At 44.3% G+C, this 16,320-nt stretch overlaps 1 protein-coding gene across 1 annotated transcript in view; it reads left to right on the forward strand.

Moving 5' to 3' along the window:
* The first annotated feature begins 1,150 nt into the window (after window positions 1-1,150).
* MAP6 (microtubule associated protein 6) overlaps window positions 1,151-16,320 on the forward strand; it is an 86,890-nt gene continuing 71,720 nt past the window's right edge. The window contains exon 1 of the mRNA XM_036862707.1: window positions 1,151-2,743. Coding sequence (XP_036718602.1) covers window positions 1,839-2,743 — 905 coding nt within the window. The 5' untranslated portion in view covers window positions 1,151-1,838. The remainder of the gene's footprint in view (window positions 2,744-16,320) is intronic.

Genomic DNA, 16,320 nt, shown 5'->3' on the forward strand with positions numbered 1-16,320 from the left:
GGTGGGTCCTGTGAATACTAATAGCTACCATTTATTGAGCCATTGGTATATTCCAGATATTGTGGTAAGCACTTTTAGTGATTATCTAATTTTAATTCTCGGAACAACCTTGTGAGTTGAGAGCTGGCACCCCCATTCAAAGATGAAACTAAATGTCAGAAAGTTGCAGTGATGTGCCCATGGCCATGAGCTAAGTCATGCAAAAGCCAGGATTTGAATCCTCTGGGATCTGATTTGACTCACAGCTTCTGCTCTGAGTCCTTAGCTATCTTCACAAAACCACTTTGAGGTAGCTATTATTTCCTCCATTCTATAGGTGAGGAGACTGAAGTTCAGGGATGACCCAACTTGTCCAAGTGACACAGGTAGGAAGTATCAGAGCCAAAGCAGGAACATCTGACTCCAAAATTTTTCTGCCTCCCAGGTAGAAGAAAAGCAAAGGCTAGGGGTCAGGAATATGGCAGAAAGCCACTGCATGTCAGGCCTACCCTTTCCCAGGACACGATCTCGCTGTTTCCCACCCTCCCCGACCTCCCCACTTAGGCCCCTTTCAAGAATTTACTTCTCACTGTCTCCCCTCCACTGTGGCCCCTGGGCTGAACAGGGATTGGATGGTTCTTGGGAAGCTCTAAGAAAATTCCTTCCCCCAAGTGTCCCCTAGGAAGGGAACAGCTAAGGTACCATCAGTCTGCAGGTTCCTGTTTCCACATCTGAGCAAGGTCTGTGGATAAGACTGACAAGTGCTTGGATCAGAAGCCAGCCAAAGGGGTTCAAATCCAGGCCAGAGACTTTGGCCAATAACAGGAGCTTCCTTTTTAAAAAACCTATATTCTGGGACAGACATTTCACTAGGGGTTTCCTCCGTATTTTTAAATTGAATCCCTCCCACCCTTCCCACATGTTTGACCCTATTTCACAGAAGAGGAGCCTGAGGCGCCCAGTTGGGAAGCAACCAGTGTAAGGACAGCAAGTCATAAGGAGCCTGGTACTTGAACCTACCTAGGCCCCAGATCCTGTTGTTGCCTAGGAACTGAAGAGGGAGGAGCTGCCAGATCAGAGGGAGGAGGGAAAAGAGAGAGGGCGAGTTCCCAGCAGCGCGCGCTGACGACAGCAGGTGATTTTTTTTCTGCATCGCGCTTTCTCTCAGCATCTTTCCTGGATCCCCCCCCCACCACCACCCCTCCGCTGACCGGCAGAAAAGGGTGGGGCCGCTTCCCCGCAGCAGAGACAGCAGCGGCGGCAGCGGCGGCGGCGGCTGCAGCATCATTGGGAGCAGCGGTGGCGGCAGCAATGCTCGGTCTCCTCGAGACGTGATATCCTCTGAGCCCTGCTAGGTGGCCGGCTGCGACTGGACGCCGGCGGGAAGGAGAAGATAGAGCTTTGTCCGCGGCCCCTGCGGCCACACTGCCCGGCCGTCCCTCTGCGCCATGGCTTAAGCCTGCAACCACCTTGCCTCGCGTTGCCTTGCTTGGCAGGGGTCTGAGCGCCGCAGCAGCCGCAGGGAGGGGCGCGTCCCAGACGCCCTCGCCCGGGGACCCGGGACGCGGTGTCTCACGCTGCGGTGCCCACAGCAGACCGCGCTCTGGAGACCTGGGCGGCGGCTCCCGGAGGCGTTTACAGCCGGGCATCGAGGGACTTTACGGACTTTCTCAGTGATAGCTCTGCCCACCCAACCTTCCCGGGTGCTCTCTGAGGTAGGAGGGCGCGGTAGCTCAGGCCACCAAGGAAAACACGGTGAGAACCAGATTGGCCGGACGAGGGCCAGGGGACTGAGGAAGATTAGGGACTTGCTTTAGAATCGAGCAAGAAGAGGGAGGACTAGCTCTGCGGCGAGCACCATGGCGTGGCCGTGCATCACGCGCGCCTGCTGCATCGCCCGCTTCTGGAACCAGCTGGACAAGGCAGACATCGCCGTGCCGCTGGTTTTCACCAAGTACTCGGAGGCCACCGAGCACCCGGGCGCCCAGCCGCCGCCCCAGCAGCCGGCGCAGCCTGCGCAGCCGGCACCCGCGCCCCCCTCGGCGCGCGCGGTCGCCATAGAAACGCAGCCGGCCCAAGGCGAAGGGGATGCGGTTGCCCGGGCAACAGGGCCGGCGCCGGGGCCTAGCGGCGAACGCGAGGCTGGGGCCACCTCTGGCCGGAGCGGCCCGGGCCCGGCCTCGGGCTCTGGCTCCGGCTCCACCTCCAGCGCGGGCCCTGCGGACTCGGTGATGCGGCAGGACTACCGCGCGTGGAAGGTGCAGCGGCCGGAGCCGAGCTGCCGGCCGCGCAGCGAGTACCAGCCTTCGGACGCGCCCTTTGAGCGCGAGACCCAGTACCAGAAGGACTTCCGCGCCTGGCCGCTGCCGCGACGCGGGGACCACCCGTGGATTCCCAAGCCAGTGCATATCCCCACGTCCTCCCAGGCGGCGGCGCCTGTGCTCGGGGCGCCCCAGCGCCGGCCGCAGAGCCAGGAGCGCTGGCCGGTGCAAGCCGCCGCCGAGGCCCAGGAGCAGGAGGCGGCCCCTGGAGGAGCAGGTGGCCTTGCGGCTGGAAGGGCGACCAGTGAGGAAGACCGCGACACACGCAAGAAGCCTGGGCCCGCCTGGATGTTGCGTCGCGCCGAGGGCCAGGGGCACGAGCAGACGCTGCTGCCCGCAGCCCAGGCCACGGCTCCCGAAGGGGGCAAGGGGCGTGCGGCGGCCGACGCCCTCAACAGGCAAATCCGCGAGGAGGTGGCGAGCGCGGTGAGCAGCTCTTACAGGTGAGACGCGGCCCGCAGCTCAGGCCACGGGGCTGGTCATCCTTACCCTCTCCCACAGATTCTCTGCATCGCAGGCCTCCCTGTCAGCCTCCCCCTCCAGCCCAGAACACACCCCCTCCCCCTCCCCAGCCCTGGCCGACTGCTCTTTGGCTCTTTCTTTGGTGAAAGCTGTTAGTATTATCCATCCCATCTTGCCAAAGTCTTTCACTTAACCACTTCAGCCATCTTTTCCCCATCTCTGCCCCACCCCGAGTCCCTGCCTGCCCAACAGAGACCTTTGCAGTTTCTTCACTGGCTGTGCTTCCATTCTGCCCCACCCAACTCACCCGCTGCATTAGCCCGGATGCTGCCCCTTGCTGGCTCAGCTGCCGCCCAGGGGCCTCGGTGCCTTGCTGCAGGGCCAATCCTCCCCAAAGAAGAGTGACCTCTCCCCCTTCCTCTCCTCCCTAGCCCGGTTCACTGGGCCCTTCATTCTTACCCCCTCTATCTCAGTCCCTGGGAGACGACCAAGCACCACACCCTTTTCTAGATTCCCTGCCGGTCCCTTATAGAGCACCTTCCTCTTTCAGCCACTTACGCTGAAGGCAGATTCCTTACACCTCTAGCTGTGACTCGCTGGGCAAGTTTCTTAACATTGCTTGGCCTAGGGTTCTTATCTGTAAGACGTGATGGATAATAGATTCTTCTCTTAGATTGTTTGCTCATGTATTGATTTAATATTAAATACTCAGCATATTTTTGAGCACCTACTATATGCTAAGCACTGTGCTAGACATTTTGAAGATTAAATGAGATGATTCAGGAGGAGAATTATGCCTGGCACATGGTAGGTAATTAGTACATCTTGGTTCCATTCCAGCCTTCTGCATGATGCCTCATTATTTTGATTTCCACTTCCCAGACACTTCCAGCCTTCTCCCCTATTGATGCATCTCCTTTCCTTTCATGTTTGCCAAATGTGGTTCTCATTCTGTTACCACCAAGAACCCCCTCTTCAGCACATTTAAATTCCCTTTAAATGAATGCCTTCAAACAAGAGCATATTTATTCATTCATTCATTCTCTCTCTCTTTCTCTCTCTCTTTTTCTAGAATTCTCCCTCTGCTGCAGCCTCAGTCCTTCCAGTCTGCTTTCTCACCCTTCATTCATTTAATATGTATTTCTGAATGCTTAGCTTTCAGTCCTGCCCTTATGTTTCAAATGGAAACAATTAGCTAACAGATCACTGTTGACTCTGAATATGTGGCATTGGGTTTGGGGTCTCTGGGGAAGCGGATATACACGATGAGTAATTGAGCTAGAGGTGTTCAAACTGTGGCTTATGGGGTCCTTCATCAATGCCACAGCCGGTTGCCTCCTTCCTGCAGGAGGGTGTGGACAGGAGGACTGCAGAGTTAGTGTCTTTTGCCGTGACCTTATATGTAGCCTCATCACACTGATGTCCTTCTCCATTAAATATGACAAACACTCCCTCTTATGCTGAGGAAGAATAGCATTGATAGACATCCTCTCTTGTTAAGACAAAATCTGCCCCCCACTCAGGTATTACCTCTGGAAAGCATTTCCCAATGAAAAGGGGCAGTTAATCAATTGGCCCCTATTCCTTCTTCCCGAATTCCACCTCCCACCTGGCATTTGTCTCTTGGTGTCTTGTTATCATGACCACACTGGTCCCCCAGGAATACACCACTTCCTTTTAAAGCTCTGGGTCAGGCAAGGACATGGATCCTTTCCTTGGTTCTAGCTATGAGAAGGTGGAATTTTCACAAAATCTTTATGCTGTTCCCAAGGAGGATCAAAAAGAAAAGAAAGGAAACAAATAAGCAAGGGGAATAAAAAAACAAAGCCAAGATACAATTTTATGACTCTGTCATGGCTTTGTTGTTTACAAGGCCCTACCTTTGTTCCCTAAGAACCCTAAGGTTGGCCTAACATCACAGATTTCTGGACTGGCCTCTTCATCATCCTACTCCCAGTCTACCACCCTACGGCAGGTGGAATCTTACCACCTACCAGACAGAATCTACCTCTCCTCACCTCAATATAGTCAATGCCAATCAAGAGAGATCCAGATTCTCAAATCTCATTTGATGATCCTACTCAGTTTATGTTTCCAGGCTGGTAGGACTTGCTTTGTTCATAAATGATGGTTCAGACAGTCAGGGCGTAAACCACCCTTCAGACACAACTCACTCCAAATATTTTGGGTTGTACCTTTGTTCTGTGTAGCCTCTTTCCTCCCAAACAACACCTTAACTGTGCAGTAAGCATGTCATGCTTTACAGTTAGAATTACACACATCCTGCAAGTGATTTGATTGAATAGGGGCAGGCTATGCTCTTGCAGCTGGTAAGAATGATTATTTTTCATAGCTATCAGAATTTCACCAACCTGTCAAGAAAAATCTCTGTGTACCTCAAAAAGCATTTTTTTCTAATTTGAGTCTTCTGTAAAATTTAATTATGCATATGACTTTGGGATCAGCAGTTCCATTTTGCTGTATCATCAGAAGGGTTTTGAAGCATTAAGAGAATAAGTATTGCTAAGAAACATCAATTTCTTTAATGGACAATTTAAGTACTTGACAAATTTGATGTGAAATTTAACATTATTTTTTCTTCCAGAAGAAAAATTAACTAATAATAGGGAAATGCACTTTGGGTAAAAGTAGATATGAAGAAATAAGATAATCAATTAATTAAGTATACTATAAAGAAAAAAATGCCTGGAAATTATAGGCTTATCTGGAACATTGATTTTTCCCCCCCTATTCTCTCACATCCTTTTCCTTGCTAGGATTCTAAATATCTCCTGAATTTAAGTATGTTCCATGTCTTCTGTAGATGAGCCTTACATCACCTTAGAAGCCAAGCTGGGCTACATTTCACTGATAATTTGATTGGCAAATCCTTTTCTTCTGCCACTCTACATAAATCATGGTGGTTTACACCATGGTGACTGGTTCATCCCATGGGCTTTACAAATGACATCTGTCACGTAACATCAGTGTGTGCAGTTTGCTTAAATAGAGAAAGGATATACAATCCATCAGCTTGATATATTGGTACATAATGTAAAATATATATTCAGCATCCAGAGTCATATACATGCTATTTGGTTTTCTCCTGCAATGTACAATCAGTAGATAACATCAAATGTCCTTTGACACTATGGTTTTGAGAAACCTTCCCTGTTCAACAGTTCATTTAATTCATAACCTATCCACACTAGCCTGAGACTTTTTGCATTCAAGTGGTATCTGAGGTATCTTTAGAATTATTCTCAATCATGAAGTTGATTTTCAATACATTCATATTACATAAATGATATTATAAAATTGAGAAACATGTCTTCGTTATTTTTAATGTTAAGGATGGATTTTATTGCACAGCTATTTGTGACTTTAGACCTAGCATTCTCAGTTAGGAAATAGATGAGTCATAGGAGGGGATTAAAATTCCTCTCTCAGCCAACCCCATTGCCCCAGCCATCGGTTAAGAGTGATAGATGGGGTAGCAGGTGCTCCCCATAGAAATGCTAATGAGCAACTTTTCCTGGAAGAAATCAGCTGGGGCACCAGGAGGTAGAATTAATAAACCAGAGGCAAAATAGTACTTGAAAAATGAGAGCAGTAACAAGGAAATCAGAAAGAAAAAGAGCCTTTCCTATCTACCCTGCAGTCTTCCATAAAGGTTAGAGAAAGGCCCATCTGACTTGGCTTATGCTATACAGAACTGCCCTGTGCCTACAGGGCAACTGCCCGTTTCCCTAGGATCTTCCTGACTAAATCCCAGCAATACTTCAAGGCCAATCTCAGATACTAGTCTTCAACAACGCCTTCCAGGTCCTGCCACGCAGGACTAATTTTTCTCTTATTCCCTTTTCGTATTCTGTACACTTCTCATTGTCTGCTTGATTGTAAGATACTTTTGTCTCTATCTGCCTCCCCTATCAGATAGGAACACTTGAAGGGAAAGGCTGTATTTTGTTCATCTCTATCTCTCACAGTGTAACATTGTGCCTAACTATCATATAGGTTTGTTGAATCCAGTGAAATTTTTAAAGTTAGATGAAAAATTTATTCGCCTACATATTGATTCATTTCATTCAGTTTCATTTAGCTGAATTAATTTTGGAAAATGACCACCAAGCCCCTGCAATGTATCAGACAGGATACTGGAGATACCAAAAAGTGATAACCCTATGTAAAGAAATTGTGTTTTCCTTAATCAAAATAAAGGGGGATTCCTACTTGGTTAGCACTAGAAGTAAATGTTCAAATGGGGAAGGGCAGCAAACCTTACAGACCTGACTCTAGGTGCACCTTCACCCAGGGCAGTGGTCCCCAACCTTGGCTGTATAAAGGAATCACTGGAGAACTTTAAAAATGCTGTTACATAGCTGCCTTGCCCAGAGATTCTGATTTAATTGGTCTGGGGTATAGCCTGCGCATGTGAATCTTTTCAAACTGCCCCAGATAATTCTCAAGTGCAATTCAGGTTATGACCTCTTCCCTTAAGACAGAGGTTCTCAAAATTTAGTACACAAAAAAATCATCTGGAGAGCTTTCTAAAATGCAGATTCCCAGGCCTCATCCTCAGACATGCTGATTCAGTACTTTTAAAATGGAGCCTAAGAATCTATATTTTAAGAAGCACTCTAGGTAATTTTTATGCAGGTGAACTTCAGACTTACTGGCGAAAACACCGCTTGGGAAGGTTTGCTATCTTTAAGGTATTGAGTTTTCCCATATACAAACGTGGTATTGCTTGCCATTTATTTGTCTTTTTGTCCTTCACTTACATTTTGTAATTTTCTCCACAAAAGTCACACACACACACACACACACACACACACAATAGTTTTTAAGTTTTATTTTTCTATATTTAAGCCTCTAATAATATAATTGGATTTAGCTTTATGTATGGAATGAGACAGGGATCTGATTTTCCTTTTTCCCATATGGAAAGTCATTTATCCCAATAACCTTTTTAACAGTTCAACTTTTCCCCATTAATATCCCCACTGATATCTCTTCTATCACATAAGGGTTGCGTATGCTTGAATATATTTCTGAGATCTCTGTTGTATTCCATTAATCTGAGCTAATGACATACTATCATCTTTTTTTTCTGAGCTATTTAAAATTAGTTTTCCTATTTTCAAGCATATATCTTATTACATTTTCTAATTTGTTATTGCTCATATGTATTAATTTTTATATGTTTTTATTGTATTCAACAACTTTACCACACTCTCTAATTTTGTTTGTAGATTCTCTTGGACTGTCTGTGGAGATAATGTATACTTTTAGCAAATACCAGTTTATTGTCTTCATTCTGATATTCATATATTTTTGTGTGTATGTATATTGCTACACTGGTGAGGATATCCATATAGTTTTTTCTTTTTAATGCTTTTTCTTTCTTTCTTTCTTTCTTTCTTTTTGGCTGCGTTGGGTCTTCGTTGCTGCACGGGCTTTCTCTAGTTGCTGAGAGCGGGGGCTACTCTTCATTGGGGTGCGTGGGCTTCTCATTGTGGTGGCTTCTCTTGTTACAGAGCACGGGCTCTAGTTCAGTAGTTGTGGCATGCGGGCTCAGCAGTTGTGGCTCGCGGGCTCTAGAGCACAGGCTCACTACCTGTTTGTAGTGTTGATTTGCATTTCCTGCACGGCCTTTGTTGCTCCGCGGCATGTAGGATCTTCCCGGACCAGGGCTCGAACCCGTGTCCCCTGCATTGGCAGGCAGATTCTTAACCACTGCACCACCAGGGAAGTCCCTCCATATAGTTTTGATAATAGGCTTTTGTCTTGAGACATGGGAATGCTTCTTAAGTTTCATCATTAAGTATGAGGATTGCTCTGTGTCATTATAATATAGTATCATATCAAGTTAAGAAACTTGTCTTTATACTAGTTTACTAGGGGTTTCTAAAAATGTGGATTGGTATTGAATTTTTTTTTTGAATTTTTGAATTCCATTTTATTTTTTTTTTATACAGCAGGTTCTTATTAGTTGGTATTGAATTTTATTAAATGATTTTTTTGGCATCAACTGAGAAAGTCTTATGGTTTTTATTTTTAATCTGCTAATAGATTTTTCTGATACTGAACCATCTTTCCATTCCTGGGATAAATCTTACTTAAATAAAAATATAGTTTGTGATGCTGAATTCTTTTGCTACTTTTTATTTGAAATGTTTGCATATATATTCATAAGTGAAATTAGTCTAAAATCTTTTCCTTTTTTATATCAGTCTGGTACAGTATTGGAATCATGATTATGTCTATAAAGTTAGATAGTTAGATTTTTCTCCTTTTCAGTTATTTGGAACAATTCTTATAACAAGTACTCCTCCTCAAATATCTGATAAGAGTCTCCTGTAAAGCTCTCTGTACCTGGTGTCTTTTTCATGAATAGACTATTTTTTTACTACCAGTTTGATGTCTTTAATAGTTATTCATTTATTCAGCTTTTGTATTTCTTCTTGAGCCAATTTTAGTAATTTATATTTTTCTAGGAAATGTTATAATTTTTTTTAATTTTTAAATTTATTGACATAAGAGTCACCATAGCACTATCTTGTGGATTTTAAAATCATCTCTACTTATCTGCAGTTACATCCCCTTTCATACTTAATATTAATTGGTGCCTTCTCTCTTTTTTTTCATAATTGTCTTATTGAGGTTTGCTTAGTCTTTTCAAAGAATCAAATTTTGGTTTTGTTGATCATCTCCCTTTTCAGTAAGTTTTGCTCTTATTTTTACTATTCCTTTACCTTTTATGCTCTGAGAGGTAGGCATAGGTCATGTTAGGAACAGTTTTATATCCCTGGCTGAGGAGTTTGGATTTTTTTTTTTTTAAAGAATTGAGTCACTGAAGGAATCTAGGTAGAGGAACTACTTGATAGTTTAATATGATTTAAATTTTATTAATGTCCCACTGACCGGTGACCAGGGGAGGTTAGAGAAAGGGTGACCTTTCAATAACGAGCCTATTGGAATAATCCAGGGACAATGATAAAGCCTGAACTGAGGCTGTGGGACTGGAGATTTATAACATAGTACATACAATTACTGAAAAACAGATCTTAATGACCAATTGAGATGCAAGGAAGAGGGTAAATCCAGGATAACTTTTTTCTGGCTTGGGTAACTGGTAGTGGTCCTAGTCATTGGAACAGAGGGGTGGGATAGGGAGGGTGGGAGGGAGGCTCAAGAGGGAGGGGATATGGGGATATATGTATACATATAGCCGATTCACTTTGTTGTACAGCAGAAACTAACACAACGTTGTAAAGCAATTATACTCCAATAAAGATATTTTTTAAAAAAAGGAACAGACTTTTATTTAGAATTCTATGATGAATGTAGAGGAGAAAAAAGTCAGGAGTGGAAGTTGAGCTTATTTTTAGTATCTAGAATTTGAGTTGTCTATGAGATATCTGACAAGAAGTTTCAAGGGGCAGCTGAATAAATGGATCTGAAGTGTAGAGAGAGATCGGGCTGTGATTTGAAACATCCTGTGGATATTATTAAAGCCATGGGAGGAGGTGAAATCATCCCTAGAGAGGAAGTAGAGAAAATTAGCCATCAGAGAATGGAGCCCTGAGGGATACATGTATTTGGGGTACTGACAGCAGAAGGGATAACCATGAAAAAGACAAAAGAGTGATCAGAAGGGAGGGAAGAAAAGCAGGAGAGAGACTAATCATGGAAACCACATTGGGCACCTAACTCAGCAAAGCCTTATGCTGCCCTGGAAATTTTTACTGAGGAATTACTGTGTGCAAAGCATTTTTCTAGATCATTGGTTGACCTTGCGCAGTTAGATATAATGTTACTGAAACTAACCCACAAAGAGGAGAGGAGATAAGATACGCACAATTAATCCTTGGTTGCTGTCCTAGAAAAAAATGGCATCTAATGCATCTATGAACTTTCAAAAAAAGTCAAGCCAGTGATAGTTCTAAATTTGTAATCACAAAGAATCACTGTGTCCAGGATATAAAACTAAAATAATCCAGCAATGTCCACTAGGATTAAAGAGCCATCTCTGTAATCAATGCAGCTTTGGCTTTTCAAATTAGGTCAGTTGTAGACATCTAAACAGGTGAGCTTCTAATTCTCCGCCAAATGAAGAAAACTGCAAATGGATTGCAACCAGCAAACTAAAAATTCTCTCGATGTTCACTAAAGATGCTAGTTTTCACCATTAGAAACAATAGTAGTAGTTAATCAAGTGCCTCCTATGTGCCTGGCAGGCTGTTAGAAACTTTAGACGCATTTTTGCCTCTAATCTTTATAGTAGCTCTGCAGAAGTGGTACTGTTACTTCCCTGTTAGAGCTGAGGACCCACAAGGCCTCTTGTCTGTCTTTAGGTTTTAAAACTGTTGAAGGCACAGACTCTGTCTAACACTAATCTTTCTCTCCACAGGGCACTTCCTCCACGTCATATTAACATGTGTTGTCTCAAACCATTTTCAATCCACTGAATATTGATTAGTGTCTGCTCTATATCTGGCTAATTCCTAGGAAGACAAAGTAGTCCTTGCTCTTGGAAGACTTATGTTTATTAGGCAGAGACAGGTGAGCTGAAAAGTTATAGGTGCCCTAACAAAAAGTCTATGCAGGGTTTGGTGGGGCACAGAGGAGAGAGAGGTTAAGTCTACTTGATTTGAGGGTTATCAGGGAAAGGGTTCAGTAGAGAAGGGACTGCTAGGCTGAATCTTCAAAGATGAATGGGCATTAAATGGGGAAGGGATCAGTCTGAGTAAAAGTACAGAAGAGAAATTGTCAGCAGTTCTGAGCAGGTAGAACTTAGAGGTCTCATTGGATGAGGATAGAATGGTGAGAGGTGTACCAGGTAAGTAGGCTGGGCCAGCTCCTTTATCCTATGAGCAAATGAAGAAGGAGGATTAGGTTTTGGATTTTAGCAAAGGTGACTTTGGCAGCAGTGGGAAGGATGGATTGGAGGGGATTAGACTGGGGGCATGGAATCCAGAAAGGAAGCTGTGGTCTAGGTGAGAGATGATGAAGACCTCCAGCCAGGAAAGGATGTAAACAAGCACTGATGGTACAGAATAACATAAGGCTAATTGAAAGTCTGCAGAAAGGGAGAGGGAAGAGGCTAGGATGTTTCCTTTGGATGCTTTGGATGTCTGGGGAAACAATCATTCACTGAGCTAGATAGCATAGTTTTGGATAAGTTGAATTTGAGGTGTCTTTAGAAAGACTACATGGAGGTGTTCAATAGAAAATGAAAATAGAAACCCACACTGCTGGTAAAGGGTGTAAATTGCTACAATCACCTTATAAAACTCTACAGCATTATCTATTCAAGTTAAACAAATGTTTACTCTATGACCCAGCAATTGCACTCTTGAGTATATACCTAGCAAAAATGAGTGCAGGAGCCTTGTACAAGAATGTTTAGCAGCTTTATTAATAATAGCTAAAAAGTAAAATCAACCCAAATGTCCATCCACAATAGGAAAAATACACTGTGGTATATTCATACAGTGCACCAGCACCTGGTAGGGTGTGGTGGAAAGAATCATGGTCCCCTTCCCCCACCCCAGAATGTCCACATCCTAATTCCTGGAACCTGTGAATATGTTATGTTACAAAGCAAAAGGGACTTTGCAGATGTCATTAAGTTAAGGCTCTTGAGGTGGGATGAGTATCCTGGATTATCCAGATGGGCCCATTGTAATCACAGGGACCCTTATAAGTGAAAGAGGCAGTGTCACAGTGATGCAGTGTGATAAAGACTTGGCCAGCCATTGTTGGCTTTGAAGACAGAAGTGGGACATGCACCAAGGAATGCACCAGCTTCTCAGAAGCTGGAAAAGGCAAGGAAATGGATTCTTCCTAGAGCCTTCAGAAGGAACACTTTGCTTCTGCTGACACCGTGGTTCTAGCCAGTGAGACCCATTTCTGACTCTTACCTACAGAACTATAAGGGAATACATTCATGTGGTTTTAAGCCAGCCAGTTTGTGGTAATTTGTTAGAGCAGCTATAGCAAACGAATGCACAGGGTTTCTCAATCTCGGCACTACTGACATTTTGGACCAGATAATTCTTTGTTGTGCGGAGCTGTCTTGTGTACTGTAGGATGTTTGGCATCATCCCTGGCCTCTTTCCACGCCTTGCCAGTAGCGTTCCCCACATTATCCCCCTCCAAGTTGTGACAATCAAAAATCTTTCCAGACATTGCCAAAAGCCCTCTGGGTGTGCCAAAATTGCCACTGGTTGAGATCCACGGTTACATAGCAGAAAAAGAAAGTTACTGCAATACTCACTAATATGGATAGATCTTACAGACATAATGATGAGTGAATGAAACCAGATATAAGTGTACTTACTGAATGATTCCATTTATATGAAATTTCAAAAACAGGCAAAGGTAAGTGATGGTGATGGATGTCAGAATAGTGATAATCTCTGGGGGTGGGGTGGGTAATTGACCAAGATGTTGGAAATGTTCTATATCTTGATCTGGATGGTGGTCATGTGGGTCTATACATATGAACCATTAAGATTTATGGGCTTTATTCTGTTTGTTATAACTCAACAAAAAGTAAGAAACAAATTACAAACTAAGTGAACGGAGATATAAGTTTGATGCTCAGGAGAAAAGGCAGAACGGAAAAGAAATATCTGGATATCGAGCTGTCAGTGAGGATCTAACCCGTAGCGGTCAGGGAGGGTGGGAAGAAAGAGAGTGAGAAGAAAAACATGCTGCGGCCAGAGCCCAGCCTCCCCGACACATCAGGGATGAGCAGAAGAAGAGTCAGGCAAGGAAGGAGCACGTGTGTCTGTGCTGTTCCCATCCGAGAGCGAGAGCATAGGCCCACCATCGTCCCACAAAAGCTACCCACACATGTATAACCTAATAGTAGTCTTCTCTGTCCTCCCTATCCCGGCATAGTCTATTGTCAGTGTGTGTTCCTTTTCAAATTGAATGAAGAGGCTTTGCAGGAACAAGCCTGATGGAACCTCTTTCGGTAGGAAAATAGGACCCAAGCCCCAAACCACAAAAGCCACCGTAAGTGCCTCCACTGTGCTGTTGCTTGTGGTCACTGTCTACTTTGTGCAATGACTTCAAAAAGCTGGCCCACATTGTGGCATATCCTAGAGTGCCTTTTTGCAATCTTCTTGGCCCCTAAGAATCGTTCTCTATTAAACCGTAATAATGGGTGACAGATAGACAATGGCAGAAAGCAAAAGAGCAGAATGTTAGAACAGAGACGTAATTGAGTTTCAACCTCATTTGCTGAGTGCACAATGCCAATTGCTTTAAAGTATTTTTTTATTTAGACTTTATCATGACCTTTTAAGGTAAATGTCTCTCTCTTTAAAGATGAAGAATAGAGTCAGGGAGGTCTGGGGACTGAGGTCACACAACCAGTCAGTGACTGGGCTGGCTCAGGAGCCTGGTTCTCCTCATTCCGGCCTCCAGCTGTGTCTTACTCGTGGGCTCAGGCAGACCCCTGCCATGTCCCCGCAGTTGAACATGCCATTCCTGGGAGGGCTGCTACCTGCCCCCCAACTCCCACTCTCCTAAGCCCACGCCGTCCTCCTTCACCACCTGGTTCTGCAGGGGGAGAGGGATGGATGGTTTCACTATTCCTTGTCCTGAACTCTCCATGGATCCCCTTCCCTTACAGGGCAAGGCCTTGGCAGCTCAGCCTGCGGTCAAGGCTTTCCAGGATCTGACCTATCTGGTGCATCCAGCATTTTTGCCCACTGCTCCCTTCACAACACCTGATGTTTTTTCCTGCAGATTCTCAGTTCTGGTTGTACCTTAAAATCTCAGGGTCCCCAGCGGGTGATCTAGCCAAATCACAGGCTGAGCTGAGCCTTGACAAGCTCCACACGTAACCATTGCTGGATTTTGCTCACAATTTCCCCTCCTGCCCGCCTTCCATCTTCCTTCTAAATCCTTCCTATCCTTCAGGGCTTTTAGTCCATTGTGAAAGAGGCTTATACTATAAAAGCAGGGAATTAGGTTGGATTTATTTGATCATAATATCATAATAATAATGTAGTGGGCTTAATATCATTTTTATTTCAAGTTCAATGCATCATCTTAAGAGCATGCAATGGCTGGGGCTATGGGCTATGAGGATTCAAGGTGCAGAGCACACGCTCCCCCATACAGTAGCTTGCCGTCTGGTGGGGGAGGTAACATGGATGCAAGTATCATAAGTACCAGGCAGGGCCTGGTGAGGTTTAATCAGGGCCAGAGTTCTCAAGGGCCACAGCAAGGGCTGGTTAATTCTGTTGCAAGATTCATGGAAGAGATGGTTGTATGAGTCCTGGGCGGTGTCCTGGTGTCCAGTAAAGGATTTGGTAACCACTAAAACTGGGTTTGAATCATCTCTCTCTAACTAAAAATCTGTGTGACCTTAGAAAGCCTTTATATTTCTCATCAATAAAAGGAGATAATTACAGTAGTGAATTCACAGAGTCATGATGGAGGTGGAGGGAGATAATGCTTTTATGAGTGCATGCCCATCAGTAAGTGCTGCCCACTTTTGTTATCACTGAGAGAACAGAACAGAGTGGGTTACCAATAAAAGTCTTTCAGTGATTCATTCACTTAACATCTGCCACATCTTGTATCAGGCACTATGCTAGAACCTGGGGATTTAGAAATGAATTACATAGTACCTGTCCTAAAAGAGTTCTTGGTCTAGTGAGAGAAACATATTAAGAAAATTATAGTAATGGTAGCAAGTACAATAATAGAAATATGCACAAGGTATTGAGGGCATATAGAGGAAAGGGGGGTCTGATTCATTCTGAATCAGGGACCACTTCCTGAGGAGGTGTTGACCTGTGCAGTGTGTCAAAAGCGTGGAGTTAGTTCCACTGGGAAGGCAAAGATTAGGAACTGTACATTCCTTCCTAGAGGTCTTTACCAGTGAGATAAGAATGAAGAAGGCCTTTTAAGAATACAATACTTAATAGTAATTTCAGCCCCTCCCAGATATCTAGCTTTATTTGGAGCTTTGCGTTCAAATCCTGCTTACCATTTATTAACTGTATGTCTTTGGTCAAGTTGCTTAACCTCTCTTCTCTGATTTTGTTTCCTGGTTGACAATGACACCTACATTGCAAGGTTGTTGAAAGACTTAACATTTCATTAAGTCTGTGACTCTCTTACCTGTCATATTTACCACTGCACCCCGAGCACCAAGCTTAGTGCATGGTCTTTAGGAGATGCTTAATAGATTTTAATTGAACAAATGAATGAATGATGTATGTGCAGTACTTAGCATAATGCTTAGCCCATAGTGAGTGCTCAGTAAACAACAACTATCCTCATCATCCATCTCCCCAGTGGGTTCAAGTACCACTTGGCTAATATGAAGAGGTAATTTTGCCCTTCTGTGTGCACACATTCTGTATTTCTGGGAACAGAACCATGAACTGCTCAGATAAAAGATTTTCTGTGAGTGTTTTTAGTCTGACTTGAAGGATCAGGGAAGACCTCAGAGAGGAGGGTATCATCTGAGCTGAACTTTGAAGGATCAGCCGATTACAGTAGACAAAACGATCAGTGGGCA

Source organism: Balaenoptera musculus, chromosome 8, assembly GCF_009873245.2.
Source record: "Balaenoptera musculus isolate JJ_BM4_2016_0621 chromosome 8, mBalMus1.pri.v3, whole genome shotgun sequence".
NCBI classification, from domain to species: Eukaryota; Metazoa; Chordata; class Mammalia; order Artiodactyla; family Balaenopteridae; genus Balaenoptera; species Balaenoptera musculus.